The sequence below is a fragment of the Nyctereutes procyonoides genome, unplaced genomic scaffold, assembly GCF_905146905.1.
Source record: "Nyctereutes procyonoides isolate TBG_1078 unplaced genomic scaffold, NYPRO_anot_genome, whole genome shotgun sequence".
Lineage (NCBI taxonomy): Eukaryota > Metazoa > Chordata > Mammalia > Carnivora > Canidae > Nyctereutes > Nyctereutes procyonoides.
Window position 1 is genome coordinate 24,148,875 of NW_026575135.1, and position 27,062 is coordinate 24,175,936.

General features: G+C 45.2%; 1 protein-coding gene across 1 annotated transcript in view; it reads left to right on the forward strand.

Annotated features, from left to right (window-relative positions):
* Nucleotides 1-27,062, forward strand: part of B4GALT1 (beta-1,4-galactosyltransferase 1) — a 52,249-nt gene that overhangs the window by 19,935 nt on the left and 5,252 nt on the right. Inside the window, exons 2-4 of the mRNA XM_055302049.1 lie at nt 8,905-9,140; nt 23,954-24,141; nt 26,631-26,753. Of these exons, the coding sequence (XP_055158024.1) occupies nt 8,905-9,140; nt 23,954-24,141; nt 26,631-26,753 (547 nt within the window). The remainder of the gene's footprint in view (nt 1-8,904; nt 9,141-23,953; nt 24,142-26,630; nt 26,754-27,062) is intronic.

The following is a 27,062-nucleotide window of genomic DNA, read 5'->3' on the forward strand; positions in this document are numbered from 1 at the left end:
GGATTTTTGTTCTGAATAAAATGGCATGCTCTGATTTATGCTTACAAAGATCTTCCTAGATGCTGTTTTGTCCTATAGATTGCCTTTTATGGATATTTACCTTCCAAACTAGGGTCTTTCCCTGGAATTTTTGACAGTCTCTAAAGGGATGGCTTTTTTTTTTTTTTTTTTTTTTTTTTTTGCCATTCAGGTGTATCCTTGAGAAAGTGCCAATCCCTCTGTCCTTCATTTTACCTCATGCACAGCCTTGGGGTTGAAATGTAATCCTTAAACAAATTTTTTTTCTACCTTATTCATTTTTTCCTTTCGTTTATTTTTTTAAAGCTCTATGTGGGGCATTAACTCATGGCTCTGAAATCAGGACTTGTGTGCTATACCTGAGCCAGCCAGGTGCCCGGAAACTTAATTCTTAAGGTCTCTGTAGCTCTGATCTGCCAGGACTCTCTGGGGTTCTGGTGTGAGGTAGGTCCTGACCCTTCAGGGTGGTGGAATCTGACTCGGGCTTTGTTTCCTTAGGGTTAGGTCTTGATACTTCTGGTGACAGAATCCTGGACTGAGTGACCACTCAAGGCTTTTCTGGTGATCTCATGACCCACGTCAGACTGAGTTTTGGGGTTATTCTCTCAAGGAACAAATGGTATTTGGTGAAGAGCCTGTTTTCATGTGGCTGTGTGAGGTTTAGATGAGGAAATGCAATGTTTTCATTAGGTTAGGCTGTCCACTGCCACAAAGTCTGAAATTATAGGCCTAGAACCTGGAGGAAACTCATTTTAAAATTGAAGGTGAGGGCTGTGCCTCTAGATCATGAATCAGTTGCTATAGCTGGACACAAAAAGGCATATTTAGAGCCCAGGAAAGCGAGTGTTTGGGGGTGTGGTTGCCTTGGTCATAGATGCACAATGAGGACCACAATCTAGATTCTCGAACATCAAAAGCCAGATGGTTCCCAGCCCTGTTAGTTCTGCTTCTTTGAACTCATAGTTGAACAAGTGCTGTGTGGGTCAACATACATTTGTGACTCCTACTCCACCAGAAACTGTCCCAGGTACAAAAAAGAATGGGACACAACCCTTGCCCTCAAGGAGAGGAGGGTCTAATGAAGGGAGCGGGTAGATAGACTGGCGCCCTAACCCCACAGGACTCCACTGTAGGCTTATAAAGTTTGTAATGTTGGTGTGAAAGGGTGTTGTGGGCAGGTAGAGTGGAGACTGACTGGTCCAAGGGGAAAACTTGGAAGAGGGGATGACATTTGGCTTGAACTTTGAATTGTTCCCTTACCTCTTTCACAAGGGTTTTTGGCGTAGCTTATAAGGGTACATACTGTAAAAAGGACAGATATAAATAAAATCAAAAGAAAAGAAAATGTGACTTACAAAGATAAAGCCTGAGGAAGAGTTAAAATGTAGATATTCACACCTTCTGGCCCAACATAATTATTACATCTGTCCCTTTGCAAAAGCCAAAAGTAAAACATGTTCTGTTATATGATAAGTATTGTCAGAGAGCATAAATATATGGTAGTTCCTGAGTATAGATTGTTTTTCTTGGTACCTACTCTTTTTTTTAACCTAATTTTTTTTTTTTTTTTTTTTTTTTTTTTTTAGAGACAGTGTGAGAGACAGGGCACATATGTACCCAGGTGGGGTTGTGGATGTTGGGCAGAGGCAGAGGGAGAATCCCAAGCAGGCTCTGTGCCCAGCTCTTCAGAGCCCAACTCAGGGTGATCTCACAACCCTGAGATCATGACCTGAGCTGAAATCAGGAGTCAGACATCCAACCAACTGAGCCCCCCAGGCATCCGTCTTGGTACCTACTCTTAAAGAGCTTTGTGGGGGTGGGAGGGTGGTGGTGGTTAATGAGTCAGCCTGTAAAACACCATTTCTCAAAAAGTATAGGTCCAAGGACCTGCATTAAAGTTATCTAAAGTGCTTGTTAAAATGGCAGAGTCCTGGTCCCCAGTCCCAGACTTACCAAATCATGAGCTCTGAGGAGTAGGATCCAGGAATCTGCAGTTTTATGTGCTTTCCCAAATGATTCCTCTTGCACTCCACAGTTTGAACCTCTGCAATAGAAGGAAACCTCACCAGCATTTTGAAAGCCAGTACAATTGCAAGTAAGAGTACTTGACCTCGGGGTGCCTGGGTGACTCAGCTGGAAGATCACACAATTGTTAATCTCGGGGTTGTTACACTGGGTGTAGAGATTACTAAAAATAATAATAATAAAAATAACTTTAAACATTAACTTAAAAAAAAAGAGTACTTGGTCTTTGTTTGAAGATTGGGTAGGAATTTAATGAGGCAAGATAGCAGAGTGCAAAGAAAGGGCAGTTTCACTGATGTGGATGGTTCGTTGATGGCCACGTCACTTTCAGGTGATATTTTTGGCTAACCTACAAAGTGTGACAGTTCAGGACATGGGAGGACCACTTTTAAGCACAGATAGAGGAGTATCAAATGGATGCCACTGTTCTCGATTAGTCCAGCTTCCTCTTGGCCCACCTGGGCTCTGCTCTGCAAACCTCCTCGGGCAGGCTCCTTTATTCTTTGAGCAATACTTTTGTTTTTTTCTGTACCCCCAAGTGCAGGGTTCTGAGACCACAAATGTGTTCTGCTTCCTGCTGAGAAAGCGTTTCCGTCTCTGGGGTCTAATGGTGGCTTGGATGGTGAGTTGGCAGAAAGAGCAGTGGGTGTTGAAATTGTATTGAGTGTATGGTATGCTGGAGACATGATCAAGTCAGCATTAGTACTAAATTATTCCTCTTTTCTGGTCACTGAGTTGTATGTTTTAAAATCTTTATTTTTCTATTTTTTATTTCTTTTAAAGATTTTTTTATTTATTCATGAAAGACACACACACACACACACACACACACACACACAGAGAGGCAGAGACACAGGCAGAGGGAGAAACAGGCTCCATGCAAGGAGCCCGACACGGGACTCGATCCCTGGACTCCAGGATCATGCCCTGGGCCGAAGGCAGGCGCTAAGCCACTGGGCCACCCAGGGATCCCCTGAAATCTTTATTTTGGAAGATACTTGGTTTTGGGGGAGGGGATGAAGGAGAGGGTGTCACACTTCCTGTCCTTGGGTTATATTTTGAAATATTTATTATTTAATTTTAAAGATAGACCAAAGGTATAAAGAAAAAAAACCACCATGAAATAAATCATTTCCAGTACTTTTGAAGCCTTTGTGAGCTAGATTTTAAAATTAAATGAGTAATGGTTACCATGGGACTTGAGAAGTCTCTTCTGGTGGCTCTCTGTTGCCACGTTTCCTTGAAGTGTATTGAAAGTCTCTTGGCTGCTTGTATCAGCAGCAGGTAAGCAGGGAGAAGAGCTGTATGCTGTCCACTCAGGTAAGATATGTCGGCATACTCTGTGTCTATAACAACCAAGTGGGCACAACTTTTGCATGATGAGTCTTCTCTGAGAGGAGATGCTTCTGTGCAAAGCTTTCTTAGACTCTCTTCCCTGGTATACCAGATACCATTTCCTCTGTGCCATTTCAGTTGTTCTCACCACTGTCATCCTCACCAGTTTGCTGGTCTCCCTCCTGTCTGAGAGCAAAGAGCTCTGTATGCCTGGCGCCAGCCTGGCCTTGTGCAGAGGATGGTGCTTTTAATTTCTAGTCTGAGGAGCCATAGGGAGGCCCAGGAGTTCATGAGACCACTGTAGACAGCTGTTACCCCAAGCCTGGGGATTTGGTAGGACCCAGTTTCCAGTGTGTTATCTGACCTTCAGAAGATCAGTACAGAGAAAAACAGCCTACCCACATGATCCTGTGAACAGCACTGTCGTTGACGGGGAGATGGTTTGAAGAGGCACTATGTCATGCTGTCAGGGCTGAGGCCTCTCCGAGGAAGACATGCCAGTATCCCAACTTGAGAGCTGCAGAACTTTGGGCACTGCCTGGTCTCACAGTTTCTAAATATTTGAATTTCATTACCCAGGAAAGTTTCAAAAGAAACTTAGGAACCTTGATCCTGGGCTGTTGAGCATGGATTTTTTAAAAATTAAAATAAATCGATTTAGTTTAATAATCCACCATGATTTCATAAAAGGACATTTTAATTAAAGAGCCAGAAGCACCTGACGGGAAGCAAGGGCATTCCCACTGATTACATTTAGCTTTATGAAGAACACATTGTCTTTACTTTTACCATTTTGTGGCAGGCTGGTGAACATTGTCATGACCTAGCATCACGTCAAAGATTGTATCCTGAGCCACTGGCCCGTCAGCTGGGAAGTGGTGACTAGATGTTCAAGGCTGTTTTGCTGAGGATAGAGGAATGAACTAGTGGCTCAGCCAGCGTGAAAGTGAGACAGAGAATCCGTGCTGGGTTGGCTCTAGATTAGCAGGGCTTTGATGGAGGGGCACGCGTGTGTTTGGGTTTGCCATGCCGGGCAAGGGAGCAGTGGAATTTGTCTGAGTTGAGCTCACACATTGAAGTTATTGAGCGCCTTACACGCAAGGCCGTGACCTGGACTCCCAGCCGAGAGGCCCACGTGGCGGGGCTTTAGCCGGGGGAGCCGAGGACAGGCTCACATCTGCTCAGCTGCTTACGTAACCCTGCTTCCAGCTCCCAGAGCCAAGAAAACACACAAGCCAGCCCAGCAGGGCCTAGGGCCTGTGGTAGCACACACCATGTGCTGCACAGCAAGGGAGCCTTGGCTCAGCATGAGGACTGTCATGAAGCCCTCAGTCCTTTGCTTCCTCCCCTCGCCCCTCTCTGAGGCCCCTGGCAGTGGCTCTGAGCTGATAGCGGCTCGTTGTGGTTCTGGGCATAGCTGGTCACTGCCCTCCTGGAGTCTGACCTCTGGATTTTCTCACTGGGACAGAGCCAGGCATGCCGTGGAGGACTGCCCCTGCAGCATGGCAGGGGGTGTGCAGGGCACTCAGGGAGGTCTCCTGACTGGCACTGGACCCAGGAGGCATTTGGCTCCAGGTCTGCAGCCACTGTTGACCAATCTCAGGAATGAGACACGGGGCCCTTAGGGCTGTGGAGGCTTCAGAGAAAGCAGGTGGGGAAAGAATTGCTGCAGATAGCAGGGTTGAGGATCAGGGTGCTCTGGATGTGTTGCAGAAACGATGGGTGTTGTGAGAAGTGCCCAGAGAGGAGCCGGAGAGTGAAAAGAGGCTGTTCAGTAATAAAGCTCTGCATGAAGCCATTGGAAGTACCTTAGACAGCTTTGAACCAGGGTAGTTTTCATTTAGGTCAGCAGGGAGCTTCTTGAAGTGAGGATGGGTCTTGACTCTCCCATCACCCGCCTCCCCCGCTGGGCACACAATCTGGCACACAATAGGTGTCCAGAAAGTGCTGATTAAAACAAATTGGAAGTGACTTTGACATACCATAGGAAAAGTTGGCATTAAACACTTCGAAAAAGAGTCTGGTTTGACACTTGAGTAGGCTCCCATGGATTGTCACATGCTGTTGATACCTCCTGTGTATGTGAGTGAGTGAGTGTGCTGGGTTTGGGGAAGGGGAGAGGGAATAGAAGATGGATCATCTAGGTTATCAGCTCCCAGAGTCTGGTGGACAGTGGTGTCAGTTGCCAAGGAAACCCTGGAGCAGTGCCAGGTTTGACTACAGGTGGTGAAGGTGGTGGCGATGCATTAGTCGTGTGTGTGTGTGTGTGTGTGTGTGTGTGTGTGTGTGTGTGTGTGTGTAGGAGTGTTGAATAAAAGTTCTTTTGGTGCTGGTTGGGTTCCAATCCCTGCAATCTACAGATGGGAAACTGGTATCCTGAGAATGGGTAGTACTTGCCTAAAGATTATCCAGCAAGTCACTGGTGGAGCTGAATCAGGGCCCAGGCAGCCTTTCTCCTGTCAAGGAAACTACCTCAGCACTACCTTTTAGGAATCCTCAAGTGGCCAAAACTAAGATACTTTCCAACCCACAGATGTCTGCTCTAGGGAGGTTGGGGAGACCATATGTGAATTCCTGTCTTCTGAGTTGGTTTCAGAAATTGTGTGGTAGGGTGACAGTCCAGATGCCTCTTAGGTTCCCGAAAATGGAGTTATGTTTAGCAGCATCTTCAGTAGGTAGGGTGGGGCTGTATGTGTGTGTGTGTGTGTGGGGGGGTGTTGCAGATGTTGTGGGGCCCTCTGAAGTGAGGAGAGCCCAGTAATCTTCTTTTCATGTTTTTCACAAGTGCACTGTGCTGCAGGGCCTCCCAGAAGCTTTGCCGGGGCGAAGCAGCCCAGGCCTAGTGGCCTTTGTGGGGAAGGGGTACCTCCACGAAAGCCACAAAGCTTGTGAAGATGAGAGGTCCAGCTCCCTGTTGCCCTAGCACCCCGGTTCCTTGGGATTTACCTGGGTCCTTCCCCAAATCAGCCAAGTCATCCCCTAGGGGAGTGGCCTGAGATTCCATATTTTTACGAATTACCTCACATGATTCTGATGATGGTTTGAGGAAAACTGGTTCAGGTGACCCCTTACTTAGTCCTGGAGCGTAGTACCTACTCACTCGAGGGCACCCCAGGAAGCTGGAACTGTGTCAGTTGTGTGAAGGACTGATCTGAGAGGCCCCTGTGTCCCTGTGCCAGGGCGTCTGCTGTCTGAGCTCTGGTAATGAAGAGAGCAAAAGGATGAAGCCAGATTGGCGCTTTATTAATTTTAAGATTCTGGTCTGTCCTTTCATGCAGAAGTCTGTTGCTAAAGGAAAGAAGGAAGGGCATTTTTGGCAAAGAGAAAAGTGTGGACACAGGCATGGTTTATTGGAATGGGGAGGGAGGTAGAGCTGACTGAAGGGCCTTGTTGCCGCGCTCAGAGGTTTGGCCTTACTTGTCAAAAACTATACAGTCTTTGACCATCACAGGTGTTTTTTTGTTTTGTTTTGTTTTGTTTTGTTTTTGTAGGAAAATGGTCTGATTAGATCTGTGTCTCAGAAGAAAATAAATGGATGGGAATGGGTCCAATGATTATGATCAGCATTGATCATAATCAGCATTGGAGGAAGCGAAGGTGTGAGAAGTAGCAGGGAATGCTGAGGAGGAGGAAATGGGGAGTCTGCACCTGCTGAGAAGCAGGAGGAACAAGAGTCATAGCTTACTTCTCTGGGGCTTGTTTCAGGAGGGCGAGTGATCTGTGGCAGACACAGGGTGTTTGGAGCACCACATTCTTTTTTTTCTTTTTCTTTTTCTTTTTTTTTAAAGATTTATTTATTTATTTATTCATGATAGACATAGAGAGAGAGAGGCAGAGACACAGGCAGAGGGAGAAGCAGGCCCCATGCCGAGAGCCCGACGTGGGACTCGATCCCGGGACTCCAGGATCGGGCCCTGGGCCAAAGGCAGGCGCCAAACCGCTGAGCCACCCAGGGATCCCCTGGAGCACCACATTCTTGATGAACAAATAGGGCAATGGAGTGATGCATGCCTGGCCTTGGGTGGGTCTCACCAGCATGTTTCAGGTGGATTTGCTTGCAATCTGTGGTCAGCAGTCTCACTTCTATTCTGTAGTTTCCTTTGTCTTTGTGGCCAGTTGGCTTCACAGGTGAAGCTGGTTACACTAGAGTAACAGTTCTCAAAATATGTTCCATGGTAGAATGATTCGGTGGGCAAATAAGTTTGGGAAATGGGAAACTTCAATATAAAGTGAAGGGAGTTTCTTGACTGCACAACTTCTCAGAGCCTTTGGTGTGCCTCATACTTTTCAGAAGCAAGATTAAGTATGCTTATTTGACCAGGGGACATGTTCTTCCATTGAGCGTCTTGCTGGAATTATTGTTTCCTGCAACCTACTTTGAAAAAGTCTGGCCCACAGGGAATACTGGAGTTCTGAGTTTGAGTATTGGCTCTGTCCCCAATTCCCTCTGCAACCCCAGGCCATCTTTTCCCTGTCCTCACCTTGCATACCACATGAGGGGCGTTCCCCAGTGGAGTGGTGCAGTCCTCTCCTAGTTCCACCTTAGGAAACAGGGACTTCCATGTCTGTGTCTGGATTTTAACATTGGCCTCTCCTTCTACTCCTAACCTGTCACTGCCTCACAATCCACCATCCATGTCTCATTGATTTTTCTTCTAAGCCGAGAGCTGTCTTATTAACATATTTCTCTCATCTGGAGCTATATTTTTCCAGGCCAGAAGCTTAGGGTAGGGGATCTCTTTGATTTTTCCTCCTTTCTTCATCCCCTTTGTTACTCTGCCTCCTATATTTACTCAGCATTCTTTTTCAGTGTTCTTTTTAGCTGTTTCTCCTCTTTTTTTTCCCTCAGTCTGATCTGGGATCTCAGTTCCTTCAGTCCCTATCCTTGAAGTATTTTTTGTTTTTTGTTTTTGTTTTTGTTTTTTTAAATCAGTGCATCAAGTGCCTTCCTGAGACAGGTTATTCATGCCACTTCTTGCTACCTTCCGATTTAAGGCTGATTCCCATATCACTGTCCTCCCCTACACACACACACACACACACACACACACACTCTCTCTCTCTCTCTCTCTCTCTCTCTCTCTCTCTCTCTCTCCCCTTTCTCCAACTAGGCTAATTTCAAAGAGTTGATGGAAGTCATTTGTGTAAGGCCACACATCTGAGCTGGGAGGTGGCAAAGTTAGGTCTCAACCTCAGGATTTCTGAGAAAGTGCTTTCTCATCCATTTTCTCTGATCCTTACAACAACCTTTCAGGAAGTCTGAGCAGCAATCACTCTATTTCCATTTAGAGCTGAGAAACATAGAATCTCAGGGGGTGGGTCCTGGGCAGATGAGTGCTTCATAGGGTGGCCAGCTGTCCAGCTTTGCCTGGTACTGAGGGGTTTCTTGGGATGGTTGATCATGCTAGTGCTGGACATGAGTGCCTTTTCCACAGCCACACTGCCTCCCAGAGGATATGTCTCCCGAGGCTGTGGCCTGGGTGAACCCTGTAGCCTGCTAACTTCTCCTTCCTTCCACCTCTCTAGTCGGCCCTATGGTGATCGAGTTTAACATGCCTGTGGACCTGAAGCTTGTGGAGAAACAGAATCCAGAGGTGAAGGTGGGCGGCCGCTATACCCCCAAGAACTGCATCTCTCCCCACAAGGTGGCCATCATTATTCCATTCCGTAACCGGCAGGAACATCTCAAGTACTGGCTGTATTACTTGCACCCAATCCTACAGCGTCAGCAGTTAGACTACGGCATCTATGTTATCAACCAGGTGAGGTCTGGGAAGATGGAGTGAGGGAGGGAGCATGTGTGTGTGTTTGCACACATGTGAGCACATACATGCACGCAAATATGTGAGTAATGAGGGGTGAGAGAAAGAACATGATACTAGATACGTGGCATTTTATAACCCCACCGCCATCACCCTCCTTAAATGATGCAGATAAGCTAAATACCATACAACTTGCTTGCTTGTTGCTGTTAGCTCATTAGGCAAGGGTAATTGCCAGGGTATTTTGTTTTCTTTTTGTTGTTAAGTACCCTCCCAGCAAAACTGAGAGAAAAATGACAATCCTAAGTCTCCCAAAGTAAAGCACTGACTATTTCCTGTCTTTGGGTGTCTGTGTATTTTCCTTTAAAAAGAAAAAACATTAAAAAAAAAGGGGGGGGATCCCTGGGTGGCGCAGCGGTTTGGCGCCTGCCTTTGGCACAGGGCGTGATCCTGGAGACCCGGGATCGAATCCCACGTCGGGCTCCCGATGCATGGAGCCTGCTTCTCCCTCTGCCTGTGTCTCTGCCTCTCTGTCTCTGTGACTATCATAAATTAAAATAAAAATAAAATAAATAAATAAAAAGGAAAAACAAAACACCCATTTAAATGTCAGAGTTTTAGGCAGCTTCAAAATGATCTGGTCTGATTGTATCTCCTAGGACATGTGCAGGAGATGGCACCCTTAGATCAGGCCTGAATACCAGCTCCCAGCAAAATGGCTGGCAAAGTCTGATTCGTAGGCCACTGAGTGTCATGTACACCGGGCTGGGTCTGAGAAAAGATACTGCATGTCTGACTCGTGTATGTTGAGCTTAGCTATGCTAAGGAAACTAATTTTGAAGACGTGCCAGCCTTTATCAGCATGTCCTGGAGAATCCGATTGATCTAAAATGCAGTTTTTAAAAAATAACTTTGCTGAATTCTAGTTTGTTGAGAAGCATTATTTTTCTAAGAGTGTAACTCTGGTGTTTTGAGTTAATTCTGAATATCTAAATTTATATTTTTATAGACTATCACCTGCTAGGTGGAATAACACATTTATGCTGTCTGCTTACTAAAGTGCATTGAAATTCATCCAAAGAGATAATACAGTATGCCCAATTCTAAAAGGCCCACTCACTGTCCATTTCATTTCAAGATAAACTGTGGATCTGCTTGAGGTAGTAAAGTTGTTGGGAGTTGACAGCTTCTATCAGAGTTAGAAGGACTTTGTATGCCCTTCCTGGGACCAGAGGAAAGATGGAAATAGCAGTGTGTCCATCAGCCATTTCTGAGCACTGTCATGACATAGTGCTGCAAAGAGATTCTAAAGAAGTAAGGTCCCAGTTCTATCTGTCCTGAGGCTTCCTTCCCCACAATGGCAAATAGGACCCTTCCAGGGAATAATCTGTTAAAAATCCCAAATAGCACATGATTGGATGGTGGCTGCCATATGCTTTGGAAGCTCAGAGGAAGGGAGAGCAATGAGTAACCTTAAAGAACCGGGATATAAACTATGTTCCTAAGAGCTAGAGGGACACCTGGGCATCCCAACTGGAGCCAGTGAACAGGGACTTTAATGCAGAAAGGAGCTTGGCATGTTCCTGGAGATATAGTTGAGCATAGGGGTAGGAAAGCAGCAGAGGTGGTAGGGCCAGGTGCTGGAGCTGAATCTGTCAGGGAGGGAAGAGCAGAACAGTCCTGTTAAAAGGAAACTGAAGTTCAAGGTGGGGGAGTAGGTGGCAGGCAATCCCCTTGAGGCTGTTGAGTCCCCTGGCCAAGTGAGGCACAGACCAAGGTCCTGAGAAAATCTGCAGGCAAGGCAGCCAGACAATTGTAGATCATCTTGGAAGAATATTTGACAATGTAAGAGAGAATAGGTAAATGCCCTATACAATCCAAGCCACTTCAATTATTTGTTTAAGAAAACCTGTGTCATCAAGGAACATTTGATGCCAATGAACACATGATCATGGCAAGATCCAGGAGCATTACTAAAGCAGTGGCAGTGATTTGCCTAGAAGAGGAAGCCACCATCACTAGGAGCTAGTAAGGATCACTAAAAAGCCATGCCAGCTATATCTCCTTCTCTCTTTGACAGTTATACCAGTAGATGAGTGATCACTGTATTGTCAGATCTTATTACGCAGAGCATCTGATGGCTTCCCACAAATCTGTCTGACCACAGGGGAAACAACTATGGGCTAGATAGCATATGAATTAGATTAAAATATACCTTTGAGTAAAGAGGGTAAAGGAATTAGCGGTGATGCAGAGTTTTTGAATTTAGGTGACTGAGGTCAAGGAAGACTGGAGGGAAAGATGGTGATGTAGAGATATGTTATATTTTAGGGGAATGAGAGACTTCCCCATTCAAGTATAAAGTCAAAACGAACACTGGATTGGTGAAATTTAGCCACGATCTTACATTCCTCACTATTTTAAATTCCTATGGTGTACTATATATAACTGTTTCCCAGGTGTCACACAACAGATTTCTGAATGTTTTATACTAGCTGTATGCCCCTACCTGCCCTAGTCTAAGCGGGGGGGACCAACTAAACAAGCCAGCTTGGACAGTGACACCACTGTACTGGCTCATGCTGGACCCTGCATAAGACAGGGCTTCTTCCAAAGTGTGCTTTCTGAAAAGGAGCTCTGAAGCCAAATGCATTTGAAAAGTGCTGGATTGAACAACGGGAAGCAGGCTTCATTCCTGCAGAGCGTTTAGTGTGCTGGTGTACATTACAGCCTCCAGAGCTACTCAGCACACGGTGTTTTCTGAACTTGGCTGACTGGAGATCTGTTTTCCAAGAACGTCTCAAGCAATGAATGTTCTATGAATGACACTTTGGGGAAAGCAGGCCTAAACGAATACCTCCCCGCTACAACGTCTCTAACTTCCCTAGTATACTGAGACCCTTCTGGCCCCATCTCGTCCCACTTGCAACTTAACACTGGAAATATTTTATTTTTAGCTTTCCAAACATATTAATACATTTTTTGCCTCCAGTCTTGTTAGTATCATCATCTCACCACCCTCCCTCCATGTCTTTTTGTTTCTCCATCTTTTCTTTCTTTTCTAAGGGTTAACTTTCCACCTTAGGAAAATCTTTTCCTCCTTATCTCTCTCTTCCCCAGCTAATCTTATTTATTCTGCTCCACCCCTATCCTGATTATTTGGGAAAATGTGATCTGACTTCCAGATAACTGAATCATGAAGAAACTTGAAGTTTGCTCTAGCTTTCCAGTAAAGAATATCATTTGTATGTATCCATAAAGAGCACATAATAATAAGGTGGTGATAGGAAACCTCATCCTTGAAAGAGGCAGAAGAAGAAATATTTGGAACATGGCCCACCTACAAATTAGGAATTTCCTCTGTTCTCTTTTGTTATATAAAAAAGAGGAAGAAAGAGAGTTGGTCGCATCTGGCTTTGACCTTTGTGTAAATAGGCAGCAGTCAAGCCTCCCCTCATCTCCCTGCCTCAGACACCCTGCAGTGGCCTAGGCTCTTCATTCACTGCCTGCCCCATTAAAGATGAGAGAGGGAAAGAATGCTTACAGTAGGAGGGGCCTCGGAGACATCTATTCCAAGGGTTCTAACAGGTTTTTGAGAATGGGAACCTCCTGCCACATTAAAATGTTATGTAATCCCCCATCAATATCAGGATACAATGCGCTATTCTACTTAAAGTAGAGTCCCCATCCCTAACCCTCATTTCTCACTTCAGTCTTTGCTGGGATCTGCCTGGACCCCCAAGGCAGAGGAGGAAACAAGGCTCAGAGAGGAGAAGTGACCGGGAGGAAGTCGTAAGTAACAGGAGGGCTGCAGCTCAAAGCCCAGCCCCTGTTACCTAGTGCCCTCTCACTGCATCAGCACTAACTCCACTCTCTAGGCCATTTGGTCCCTTCTTCAAAGTCTTTTTCCAAGCTGGGTATAAGGGCTGGCAGTGAGCTTCAGGCTTTGACTGCCTGGGCTCCGGCTCTGCCATTTCCCAGGCTCTGTGATCCTAGGCTTGAACTCTTCAGACCTCTGTTTCCTTATTGGTGGGAGGGGGAGGTTTTGGTATTTAAACATGAGGGCTGTAAAGCACCTGGTGAACCCTCAGTAAACATTTACTGTTCATGGTATGATTTGTGTTCCTTCTCACCCCTCCTTTCTCCCTGCCTCTTTCCTCTGCCCAGTGCTGTCGTGATGAGCTCTTGACTACTCCCCCTGCCTCCTCCACTCCTTCTCAGTACCAGCCCCAGGACCTTCCCTCCCATTTTTATGGCTTCTGTGGGGTCAGAGGATGGTGGATGATGACAGAAAACGGAATATCAGGGGACTTAGGGACCATGGCAAGCCTAACAGCTTCTTCTGAGTAGGATTGTGTCTCAAGCTCCGCACACAGGGGTGAGCTTTCATGGGCTTTTGTGGCTCCTGCCCGTCTCCATATCTAGCTGTTAACCACTCACTTTTGGTTTAGGTCCCTCCAATTACCATAACAACTTGCAAAAAACAAAAAACAAAACAAAACAAAAAAACCCAACAAACTTGCAGCTCACGGTAAGTGAGGTGGAGGGGAGTGGGGAAGGCTTTACCAGCGGAGATTACTGTTCGTGTTCAGGTCTCCACCACTCCTCCTCCCACCGGTGCTCCAGCCTCACATCAGAGCTCTGGCATGTCTGTCCTCTTGGAGCTGAGGATGGTGCTCTGTGGCACAGATGTCCCACAGTCTAACGCCGGGACCTCAGTGCAGGGGTGGATATCAAGATATGATGCCATAGCAGATGAGGGAGGGGCATTGTAATTCTTGATACTCAGGAAAGGAGACTGTAAAACCACCTAGGGGGAAAGAAAGGCAGGTTACTACCTGGTAGTAAAAGCCATACAAAAGAAATAGAGGATATTTGTGAGGTTAACGAGCACAAAAATTACCAAACAGATGAGGAATGCAGGCCCAGCCAGTCAGGTGGGTTGGTAATAACTGTGCAGCCCTTTGTCCTGAGTCAGGGCCCAGAAACGGTCTCTCCAATTTTGTTTGTCTATCCTCTGGTGCTTCTGGTCTCACCCAGCTGTCCCAGATTTTCCTATTTCTGACCATGTTACTCCTTAAGCCCTTCAGATGTCCCCACTGCCCACAGCCAAGGTTGTAAAGGGTCCAAAGCCCCGAGCTTGGCATTTAAGACCTGCAGTCCTCCCATGACCTCCCTCTAGTCACTTCCTTGTCAGTCCTTCTTTGGTCACACTTGACACCACAGTCACAACAGACTCTCCATCTACACTGAGACACACTCTGTGTTCCCTTCTTGTGCCTTTGCTTATGCTGCCCCCTCTTCCCCATGTGCCTGTCCTTCCTTCCCCTAGTTGCTTTCTTTCTAGCCACCATTGAACCCCTGCCCCGAGGCTCCCATCCCCTTGCCCCACCTTAGCTCTGTGAAGCCTTGGAGTAGAGCCCACTTCTCCTTCTCTGCTGTTCCCAGGCTAGTCAGTGCTTTCTGGTGAGGGGTGAGGGCTGATTCTGTATGTACATGCCCTCCCTGGCCTGTGGCCTCTAGACCAAAGGCTCCTCAGGTCTGCCACCCTCTGTCTCTCTGACAGCTCCATGCACAGTCCAGTGCTTAGTCAGGGTTTGGAGCTAGAAGTTGCTCCCTATGATCCTTGCCCATTTACTGAACACCCATTCCTAGGACCCCTTGCTCCTCGTTCTCTGGTGAGATCTGTTCCTCTTGGAAATAAAGCCTCCTTTCCCAGGTCAGGTTGTGACCCTTGGGAACCCACCTGCACAGCCCTTCCCTGGGGCCTCTCCCCAAAGCTTCCTCCTCCTCACTTATAGGAACAGGCTGCCTGGGACATTTCCCTCAGGGTGACCTTGCTCTTCAGGAAAAATGCAGAGAATCTACCTTAGCCCTGTGGTTATTGATGGTCATAAAAGTTTATGGTCCTTTGGTCCTTTCATGGCCTCATTTCAAATTTTGACCCTACCAGCCCCCCCCCGCTCGTGAGTACCCTCTTTGTTCCTGCTGAGAGAAAGCTCATGAAGGTAAGCAGCTTGCTCAGGGCCCCCATGATGGCTGGATGGCAGAGCTGGGATTTGGACAGAGATCACCTGAGGACTAAGGAGTGCCTTGGCTTGCTACATTTAGTCCTGAACACACTCATTCCCCTCACTGGGAAACAGCTCCATATCCATTGGCAACACCACTTTAAATCTCAGTGGGTCATGAGAGGTGAGTAGCAGCTTTGGAGTAATAGCCTCAAAACCCCCTGGGAGGCTTGCCCAGTTGTCAGGCTGACAGGTAAATCCTGGTCTGAAAGCCCAGGTGTGCAGTAGAAGGGGACCTGCCTGAGGAGTGTTTGACTTCGGAATTTTTTCCTACATGAAGCTAGGATGAATTAGAGTGAATTAGACACATGGGTCCATCCTGTTATGGAAGAGGACAATTGCCTGGGCCTATGGCCCCCACTAGTTTGATTTCTGTCTTGATTTTGTCCACCATCCTTCTCCTCACCCCCCAATCCCTGCCTTTCATTTTCTCCTGAAGCTGTCGGCACCCAGCTTCACCCCTGAAGCTGCAGACTGATGTATGCAGGAATGGGGCTCGGGAGTGGTAGAGCCAGTCCCGTCCTGCAGCAGCCCCTTCCTTGAGTGCTTGGATTCTTCTGGATCTGGGGGCCCAGGAGCATTGTGGGAAGGCTAGGAGTGTCTGTGTCCCACCAGAGTTTGTGTGCTGTCCCAGTGACTGGTTGTTGCCTTTGCTGTATGTTTTCTCCACTCCTCCTCGGTGGCTTGGTCCACTCTCCTGGGGGATGTGGCAGAGCACTTACAGGGACCCACAGAGCTTGCCAGTTGCCTCCCTGGACATGGTTCTGGGAAGTTGTTTGCTCTGCTCACCTGTGATGTCATAAAGGGGAGTGACAGCTTCTTCGGAATTTGCCTTTGCCCTGGAATAGGAGGGTCAGAATGGGTGCCCCCCTTTTCTTCACAGCCTTGACATTGCCTCTTTTCCTTATCTCACTCCCTTGCATCCATCCTTGTCTCTTTTTTCTTTTTTTTTTTTCCTTCTAGTGGGGGCCTTTTGCTTTTACTTGTTAATCCTGTTTGTAGCAAAGCAAGCTGAAGGAGGAGCTCCTCTCTGTGATCTACTTCTTACTCTCCACCTACCTCCTCTTCTGTGCCCTCCACCTCCTAGAGAGAGAGAGAGAGAGAGGAGTGCCGGCCTAACTCCTGCTGTGACTGCTGCCGCCGCTGCCACCACTGCTGCCACCCTGGTAATGTCCACATGCCCCAAATCAAACCTGAGCCTGGGCCCTGGGGTCTCCAGGCAAGGTCATAGTCTTTGTGGGCTCACTTGGAAATACTGAGGTCTCTGGAAGCCAGCCTGTTGTGCAGAGGTCTGAGATACATTGCCTTAAAATTAAGCCACAATTGAGCTCATACTGTATGTGTATATCCTTTTGTGTCTTGTGTTTTTCTTCAATTCTGTGTCATCAGCATCTTCCCATGTTCTCTCATAGCCTTCATAATCCCCACTGTCCACACTCTCCTACTAGTTAAGCATGTGGCTTTACTGTAATGAACTTAGCCATTCCTCTACTAGAAGGCATTTGGGTAAAAAAAAAAGAATACTAATAATAAATTTAAAAAATGTAAAAAGAAGGCATGTAGGTGATTCCCACTTTCTCACTGGTGTTGATAATACCGTAATGAACATCTCTGACTTGGAAGCTTATTCAGTGCTTGCTTCTTCCACATTTAGAATTGTTTCCCCAGGCTAGATTTTCCAACCCAGACTTAGAGGTGCAGAAGCAGTTTAAACATGTTTATGGTCTTTCATATAAGTGGTCAAATTCCTATTTGAAAGAGAAGACTTTATTTTCTAAAATGTTTTCCTGAAGAAAGTCAGATCTCAGGGCCTCAGGGCCTCAGGTCCAAGGAAAGAGAAGTATATACTACTATGGCTCCTGTGGAGCTAGGGTTGAAAAACTCTATTCTCTGTGCTCACCTCACCTAGAATTCTTGCTGGGCTGTTCTATTTGCTCACTTCTCTCTGAAGGCAACTTAGGGCTTCTGACCTATGTTCTATCCAGCTGGGGTTAAGGATTTGCTCACTCTTACCAGTTACTTTGGCAAACAGAGCCACCAACCCCTCAGCTCTCTGAGCCCTAAGGTCCCCATTTTCTTTACTCTCTGGGTGAAGAGCTGAAATCTCAGATCCAGGTTTTGTTGAGAGCCCTTTCCAAGCTTGAGGCTACCATATTATTATGGTTAAGAGCCGAGGCCCAACTGCTGTGAAATCATGGGTGAGTGGATATTAGCCTTCCACAAACTCAGCATTTGTATAATCCCAGCAATTCTCCAGGGATCACCTCCCAGCCAGTCTGTCTACTACCCCAGCATCCACACGTAGAGCTGTGGATCAGTCCTGCCATAGGACCGCCCAGCCAGAGTTTTCTCTGCTTTTCTGCCACCCACTCAGCCTAGGCCTTTTCTCTTGGTGACTGATTGGGCACAGAAAAACATGCAAGGGGAGTTTGGGCAAACATTTCCACTGACTGTAGACCTGTTTCCAGATCTGTGGGCTTGAAAGCCTGTGGGTTACTGTGGGTATTGAGAAGGGTGTGTGTGTGGCTTTGTGATGGGCCAGGATATGTCTATGGGAGCAAAATTGTCTCTCCCATCACATAGAAATTCTGATTCATTGAGTCTTGGCTTCGGCTTGCTGTTTCCAACCTCATTGTTGCTGTGACTTTTGGTGGAGGGGAGGAGTCAGATATGGTCAGTCCCTAAGTTGTCATGGTAGGGAGAAATGTCTACTGGTATATATACACATGGGCCTAACATCCAGGGAAGGCAGGGTGGTTTAACCAATCCTTTAGAGACTGTTAGAACTTGGTCAAGGAAGGCCATGGTCTTCGGCAGCTGGTTATGTGTCTTGCTATTACGAGGAGAAGTCTACTTTCGCCTTAACGACAGTTAAGATTTGCCTAACTGGGGATTTTTTTTTTTAAGATTTTATTTATTTATTCATGAGAGTCAGAGAGAGAGAGAGAGACAGAGACAGAGACATAAGTAGAGGGAGAAGCAGGCTCCCCACAAGGAGCCCGATGTGGGACTCAATCCGGGATCCCGGGATTATGCCCTGAACAGAAAGGCAGATGCTCAACTGTTGAGCCACCCAGGCGTCCCTTGCCTGGGGATTAGACTAGACTTTGGTACCTTTTCTAAAAGCCCCATGGGGCAGCCCAGGTAGCTCAGTGGTTTAGCACTGCCTTCAGCCCAGGGCATGATCCTGGAGACCCAGGATCAAGTTCCACATCGGGCTCCCTGCATGGAGCCTGCTTCTCCCTCTGCCTGTGTCTCTGTGTCTCTCTGTGTCTCTCGTTAATGAATAAATAAAATCTTAAAAAAAAAAAAAAGCCCCATGAAGGCTGCTTGTGTGTACAGTGCACATGCCCAGGGAGCAGGTGAGGCATGAAATGGAAAAGTGGAGCCCTTGCATTAGCCCTTGGAGGAAAGCATTCTCTACCTGCCCGCCATTACTGCCCATCTCTGATGTATCTCCTATGAATCATGCAGCAGCTTCCAACTGGATCTCCCTGCCTTCAGTTGTGAGGTGGGGCACAAGTCCCTCCTTGACACACAGAACAATCTTTGTTTATAATCTTCAAGGGCTCCCTATGGCTTAAATAAAGGACAAAGCCTGTGTACTTTAGTAGAGTTTCCAGGCTCCCTGTCCCTGGCATGATTGGATCCACATTCACCCTCATGTCTTATTCTGGCTTCCCCATTTGTATTTCTCATAGCTCCTTGAATGGTCCCCCCCCCCCCTCCTTGAGTGGTTCCCCACACACACACACAGCCATTAGAAATGCTGCTTTCTCTTCTAGGAACACTTTTCTTATGCCTCTCTAGTCCCCCAGGATTTGATCAGTGTTTTCATACTCCACATCACCCCATTACAATTCCCCATTTATAACTCAGAACTACTCAGAAGTAGAGCCTATGTGTTTTCCTTTTCTGTATCCCTACAGCTAGGCATGAAGTAGACATCCAATAAATGACCAGAATAAGTATATGAGATAGAGGGAGAAATATGACCCTCGGTCCTCTTCTGTGTCTGGAGCTGGCTTTTCTCTTCTTTCTTAACTTTTTTTTTCTTTCTGATAATCATTTTATTGAGATATAATTATATACCATACAATTCACCTACTTAAAGTACATAATCCAGTGGCTTTTGGTGTATTCAGGAGTTGTGCAGCCATCACCATAATCAATTTTAGAACGTTTTCATTGCATCAAAAATAAACCCTGTATTTCATAGCTACTAAATCGCTTCATTCCTCCTGGCTTTGGGCAGCCACTAATCTACTTTCTCTCTCTATGGATTTGCCTATTCTGGACATTTCATATAAATGAAATGATACAATCTGTTGTCCTTTGTGACTGACTTCTTTAACCTAACATGATGTTTTCAAGGTTGATCCATGTGATAGCATGTATTAGTACTTCATTCTTTTTTATTGTTGAATACTATTGCATTTTAGGGATATACCACATTTTATTTATCCATTCATTAGTTGACAGACATTTGGATTGTTTCTATTTTTTATCTATTTTGAATAATGCTGTTATGAATGTTGTAGAAAGGTTTTTGTGGGACATAAGATTTCCTTTCTCTTGGATATAGATCCAGGAGTGGAATCACTGGATCATATGCTAAGTCTTTGATTATCCATCTAAGGAGCTGCCAGACTGTTTTCTAAGATGGCTGCATCATTTCACATTCCCACTGGCAGTGTATGAGGGTTCTGTTTTCAATGGATATACTACTTGTTTTCTCCTTAGTCTATATGAGGGCTCTAGAGAAAGGTTGTAACAGTCTTACAGAGCTATCTGATGCTTCTTATGACATTTGTTCCTGTCATTCAGATCTGCCAGAAGGGCCCTAGATTTGTTGTGTGAGGTGACTGAGGGCAGCCTCTTCCCCCTTTCTTCTTCCTGAGGAGCTTGGCTTCACACCTGTGCCAATCTCCTTACTACTCCAGGCCAGCATGCCTGGCCATACCTAGGTTTCAGTCCTCTCCGGATTGGCATTGTTGGCTTTGCTTGACTGAGTGATACACCCATTTTTAGGTACAGGCCCAGTCATAAAAGGTTTACAGGTTTTTCTATGAGCTTTGACTGGTGAGACAGTTTCTCTGTCCCACCTGCAGGAATGCCATATTATATTTGTCCTCCTTCCTTCTTTCTTCCTATCCTTCCCTTCTGTTAAGAGGAGCCAGTTGTCCTTAAAGGAGGGGATATATGTAACTCTTGCCTACCAACATAAAATGAAACCTGCACTAAAACGCTCAGCCTTTCAGAGGGACTTCTGCTGTTAGTGCCCCAGTTCCTCTTCATGTGTGACTTCCCAACCATATCATACCTCTAAAGGTCTCTCTGACTTTCTTCTGCTGCTATAGAGATTCTAATTTTGTGAGCCTCTTGGGTCTCCTCCCTGTTTGGGAGCTTTGTATTGCTCAACAAACTTTGCTTTGCTGCCCACCAAAAAAAAAAAAAAAAAAAAAAAGGTGAGGCACAGACTAACTCACTTGAACCCTAATCCTTTTTAGAACCCCCCCACCCACCCACCATCAGAGAAGCAGGATTTGGGAGGGCTTTTGAAGATGATTGGGAAAGACACACACAAACACCAGAGAAGGGAAAGTCTCCATGTTGGATTTCTGGGAGACAATTTGAAAGATTTGACTATTCAAGATGGATGGGAAGACCTAATCCTATAATAATGATAATAGCTGACATTTGTTGCCAGGCAATGTGCAAAGGCCTTTTCATGCATTGTCTGATCTAATAAAACATATCTGTTGTCATCCAAATAACCAGATGAGGAAATGGAGACTTAGAGGTGTGATTTACTCGAAGTCATATAGGTAAGAAGCCAAGAAGCTGTCATTCCTGGGATAAAAATGCATGTGTCTGTAATTGGCTTGACTGGACTGTAGTGGTGCTTGATAAATACTTACCTGAGGGAAGGAAGCAGACTCACAGATGCATGTGCCTGTTGAGAAGGGGCAGGAATGAGGGCTGATTGTCTTCCCACCCTCTAGACAGGAATGAACACTTCCAGTTAGTGGTGGCGGTTGGCAGACTTGCCAGGGCCCGCCTTTCTTATCGAGGTTACTCAAAGTGTTATACCATTTCACCCAAAGAAGCTTAGAGTTTTCTAGACTCCCAGGAGAGGAAAGAGAAAATTCATACTTTCCTTATACCATTCTGCTGGTCTGATGTTTCAAAGGGCCCTGGTAGGGAATTAACAACTGTAAAAATGTACCCTCCTTTCCCTTCTACCAGAATCATAGAGGTGAGGCCAGGATGAGAAGAGTGACATACAGTGCAGGCTATGCCTGCCTAATTCTAACTGTGGATCAGACACTGAAGCGCCTCAGTGAGTCGAAGGAGCTGTTATGCCACATGTGGGGGAAGGGTAGAATAGATCAGCTCAAAAAAAAAAAAAAAGAATAGATCAGCTCCTTAGATTTCTCCTCTAGGCTGCCATTGTTCTTGGGGCATGGTGCCAGAGGTATCCATTCATTGTTCCAAATTCCTGGTTTCTGGGAGAGGAAAAATGCTTAGGATAGTCTCAGATATCTACTTAGCTCAAACGGTGATGGCTAGCAGTCCAGGCCCTGTGTTTTGAGCATGGCCATCAAGAGCTCCCTGCCCCTGTTAGTCGAGAATATATTAAATGAAGGGAGCTTGGAGTGGCTATCTTCCAGCGTCTACTACTCAGGTATGAAAAGGCTTTGTTGGGACACACTTTCACTTGTCAGAAAAGCGTTCAGTGGGGCTGAATTATGTTTGAAACTATTCAGAGGAAGCTAACATTTAGGATCTTCATGGAGCTAGAGGAGCTAGAGGATGAAAAGTACCAGGTGCAGATACCTCTCTCCATTGTCAGGAGGTAGAAGGGTCTGGGAAGAATGAAGGAAATCTGGGTTGGGATGAAGGTTGTTACAAGATTGTTGAGACATTTAAAAGCCTGTAAAACACTTGCCCTGCATGTCATATCTCCCAATGAATTTTAGCAATGTGTTGTAATAATAGCAATTAAAACAACTTTATAGTTTATGTCTGGTTTCTAAACTTTAAACTTCTTTTCACCTCAAGACTTGCAGAGAATTAGGTGAAGGCAGGATTCTGAATGACTCTTCAGTGGTGGGTACAACCAAAGATCACAGTGTATGCTGTTGGGCTCAGCCTTCCCCCTTTCACCATGCTTGATTAGAAAGCTTTGTCATGGGCTGAAGAGAGGAGCTCTCTCTTGTATAAAATGTTTCCTTAATTCATTCACTGTTCTCTTGGCTGCTCTTTCTGACTTCCTGGTACTTGTGTTCATTTCTCTCAGTCACCCACCTGAGGTTGGGCATCGGTGGCACCATCTGTATGCTCTATATTCACACAGGCAGCCTTAGCACTAGTTTTCAAATCCTTTCTTGGGGCCTGGAGAGAGGATATTGGGGATCCCACCTTTGAGAATGTGTAGCCACTGTAGGCCCTTGTGAGATACATTTTTTCCCAAAGTAGAAGGTTCTAGGCCCTGGTCTTGTTGATTCCCTAGAGATATTAGGAGAGAACACTAAATGGGGATTTCAGAGTATTGGGTCCAGCATCAGTTGTGTCAGTCACTTTTGTACCTTTGTTTCTTCATGGCATTTTTGGGAGGATTCTGACTGGGATGAGTATATGTATGGAAGGGTTTATGGACTGCTAAGTGTAAGGGTAGCAGTGTTGATACTGTTACTGTCCTTACATGGGGCTGTGAGAATTGGTAAGAGCAGAGAACCATGGTGGTGACCCTGGAAAGGCTTATGGTTGAAGCTTCCCAGAAGAATTGTCATCTGCCATTATTTGTTGAAATCCATCCTTTGTTCTACTCATCCATCTATCCGTGTGTCCATACATCCATCCAGCAGTTATTTATTGAGCTCTTATTGTAAGCCATGCAGTGTTCTAGGCACTGAGTGAACAAAAAGTTAAAAATTTCAGCTTTTATTGAGCTTATTTATATTCTAGTGAAGGAACTGAAAATAAAGAAGTAAATAAAATATGAAGTACCTTTGCACCAACAGACTTGGTGCTTCAGGACTCAGTGGTTGGCCTCCAGAAGCAGGTGTCCTTTTCTCTCTCATACACCCTGTTTCTGTCATAGCCTGTATCACAGTGCTTCCTACCCTACATTGTGAACACAATGAGAGCTAAGATTGATTTGGGTTCATCATATTTCTCTGGTACTTAGTTTAGTGTCAGACACCTGGGAAAGCACACAATGTGGTAATCAAACAATAGTCAACCATACCAAGAGAAACGAAGCAAAAAGTCCAATAGACACCTGTTTCCTGGCTATCTTTATGGTATTAATCTATATGTAGTACATAAATATATGACACATATGTTTAAATACCTTTTCATGTAACAATGCTATCTTGAAAATTATCTTCTTTTAGAGCTTCCTTATTTTTTTTAAAACAACTCTATTCCATTATTTGGATGTTCCATAATTTATATAGCCATTTCCTTAGCAATGCTTATGTAATTGTTTGCAGTCTTTTGTTATAATGAAAATCCATGGTGAGCAAGTTGTTCATATATGCAAGTCCTACATGATAATTCTTAGAAGTGGGATTGTTGACATGGGGCATGCCATTCGGTATTGATTTATAAAGTGAGAGCAGAGAAACGAGTGCACTCGTGATCACATGTAGTCTGATAAGTCACCAATCTTTGTCAGTGTTCTGCTCAGTGGCCTCATGATATCTGATATCACTTATTTTGTTTCTGCACCAGGCTGGAGAAACCATGTTCAATCGTGCTAAGCTCCTCAATATTGGCTTTCAAGAGGCCTTGAAGGACTATGACTACAACTGCTTTGTGTTCAGTGACGTGGACCTCATTCCAATGAATGACCATAATGCCTACAGGTGTTTTTCACAGCCACGGCACATTTCTGTAGCAATGGATAAGTTTGGATTTAGGTAAGAGATATTTACCAGAATCTGCAGAAAACATGCTCTGCCCCTACATAAGGACTAGGAGATGCAGCTCCTCCAGCCCAGGAGTTTCTCTTTAGGTTCTAGAGGAGAATCCTTCCCCTGAGAACAGGGTGCTTTTTAAGCCCAAAGTCAGTTATTGTTTGAGGAGGAAAGTGAAATCCAGGAACACACATATCTCTGCATATCCAGGCAAGAAGAGTGTTTATGTTTGGGATGGATCTAGCCTTTAAGCTCCAAACAGCTGCCATATTTCCTTGCTTTTTTCTGTCCCCTTCCCCACACAGTTTGGGAAGCAAGTTGGAATCATTTGCCCCCAATAAATTCTTGGATTTGGGTGCCTTAGCAGATATACCTTGGTGCTTTAAGAAAGAACATGATGCACAGGCTTCTGTTTAAACATTGGGACCCAGACTTTTCCATCAAAATGCCCCTAGTGAGGGTGCCAACTGATGCCTGTCCCCCAAGGGCAGTGGGATAATCCAAAGCATATTGTCATAGGTAGAAAATAGCCTTGTACTTCTTTTTTAATCTTAAAAAATAAATCTGTATTTTGTTCCATAATTATCCATGTTTCTATTAATATAGAATTGTTTTAAATCACCTATCAGTTGAGTAAACTGACCTTTCCTTCCCTGTTCTAAGTCAGCGTGAAGTTCCACGAAGCTGCTGTAGGTACTCTATGTGCTATGCATCCCTGGCTTAGGCTGATACCCCAGTGTGGCAGTCCTGTGCCAAACAGCAATCCCTTGGTTTAGATACAGATGCTATTCTTCAGATTCATTTTACTCCCATAATTTCATTCTATCCTCCTTTCCTGGGGGGCTGGGGCCTGAGAGATGAAAACGGGGATGCTAAGGGGCACCTGGCTAGCTCAGTTGGTACAGCATGTGATTCTTGATGTCGGGTTCCCAAATTCAAGCCTTACTTTGGGCATGGAGCCTACTTAATTAAAAAGAAAAGAAAATATGGACGCTGTAAAGTCCTTTCCCCAGACCTGACCCTAAACTCGCTGTCTTAAAGAAGGGAGAATTTGACTATAAATGTCACCCTGCATCTCCCGTCTTTCCTCCCTACCTCTCCTTGTTTGTATATCTTCTCTTTGAGATACACAGGCTCAAACCCTGTCCCCTGTCTTAGAGCATGGTGGTGATGACATCATTTTTTGCCATAGCACCATGCTTGTTTTACCCAGCACCAGTCAGGCTTGGGGGACAGGCTGTTGGTTAGAGAAAACAGCGCAGACAGTGAAACTGAATCTCATCATCTCAGCTGTACTTTCCCATGAGGTCACCAAGAGTCCTTTTTTGTAAAAACACTGATTGTGAGAAACCATATTGGCCTGGCCACCTGGTTCAAACCCTTCCTTGCTGTCAGGCACAGACTGTAGTATGAGGTATGCCCAAAGGTGGATAACTAGGCACCTAGGTGATGACATGTAATTACAGATAGATTACCTTTGACTCATTAAATTGGGCCCCCAGGGTTCTTCGTGGATACTTAACAGTATTGAAAATAATAATTGCACCTTTTTTTGTATGTTCTATATGGTTTGGCTGACTTTCCCCCTCAAAGTCTGAGTTAAAGTTTTCCTTAATTTGTATGATGAGTTTCAGTCTCTTTGGATTCCAGTAAGAGCCCTAGTGTGGTTTAGTGCTGTACACAAGGTCATCACAAAACCACAGCCTTTAAAGGACCCATGGGAAAGCCTTTGCATGGCTTCTTGGCATGACTTGAGTCTTTAACATTTCTCATTGATGCTCCAGCTGCATCCTTCAGGAGCCCATGATTCATTACCATTGAAGTAGTAAAATACAAAAAGGTGGAAAGATGAGAGTCCAGATGCCCTAATGCTTGAAAATGTGTCAAAATAGATTCACCATTATACATTTTGCCAAGTTAGGATGTGGTAGAAATTTCCTAGAAAATTTTACTTTAGCAGATTTTCAGAAATGCTATTTCAACTATTTGGGTCAGTGTTCAAAGTATACCTGTGGAAGAATGAAAGTTAGACTGGTAGATGGGCTGAGGGTGGGAAGGGAGGGCATAACAGAGTGGGCATAGGGAGGCTTTACCACAATCTCAGTTTCCAGGACCTCCTGGATAAGATTTTCCATGCAGGAGCAGGATACATGGAAAGCAGATTCCTGAACCGGGCACAAGAAGTGGGTTTTTGCTCTTGTCACTGACTAATTTTCCAGGTAACCACAGAAGCAACACAGTATTCTTAGAGCAAGATTATACTCTTTGATATCTGTGTCTTCTCTAAGATAATCTGAGTCTGATATAAAAACAGAACAAAGAAAACCCTCATAAATCCCCAATTAAAAAGTCCCAGAAAATAAAAATAACTTTAGAAGTGTTTATGCTAAAAAAAAAAAAAAAAGTGTTTATGCTTTGAGCAGGCTTTATTTTGAAAAGTCAAAACTTAACTAATCACTGGTCTTCTTTGTGTGTGTGTGTGTTTCCCCCAGCCTACCTTATGTTCAGTATTTTGGAGGTGTCTCTGCTCTCAGTAAAGAACAGTTTCTCACCATCAATGGATTTCCTAATAATTATTGGGGCTGGGGAGGTGAAGATGATGACATTTATAACAGGTAATGGTCACAATTTAGATCTCTCTTTTCCCTGTCTCCCTTTACTTCCAGTTTTTCAATCAGTAGCAGATTATTCTGCAAGGATTGACCCTTCGGTGGATATAGTCCCCACTTGGCCCATATTCTTAGATGCACCCCGCTGTCAGTGCTCTAGGTGCTGAAGAATGTCTTCAGGAAGATTAGCTTCTGTGATTTTTGCATTAGTCTTGGAACATGCAAAATGAGAACCAAGTGAAGAATTGAGTTTACTTTGATTTATAGCACATGCTGTTTTGTCCTGAAGAAGTAAACATGTGTCCCTTGTAAAAA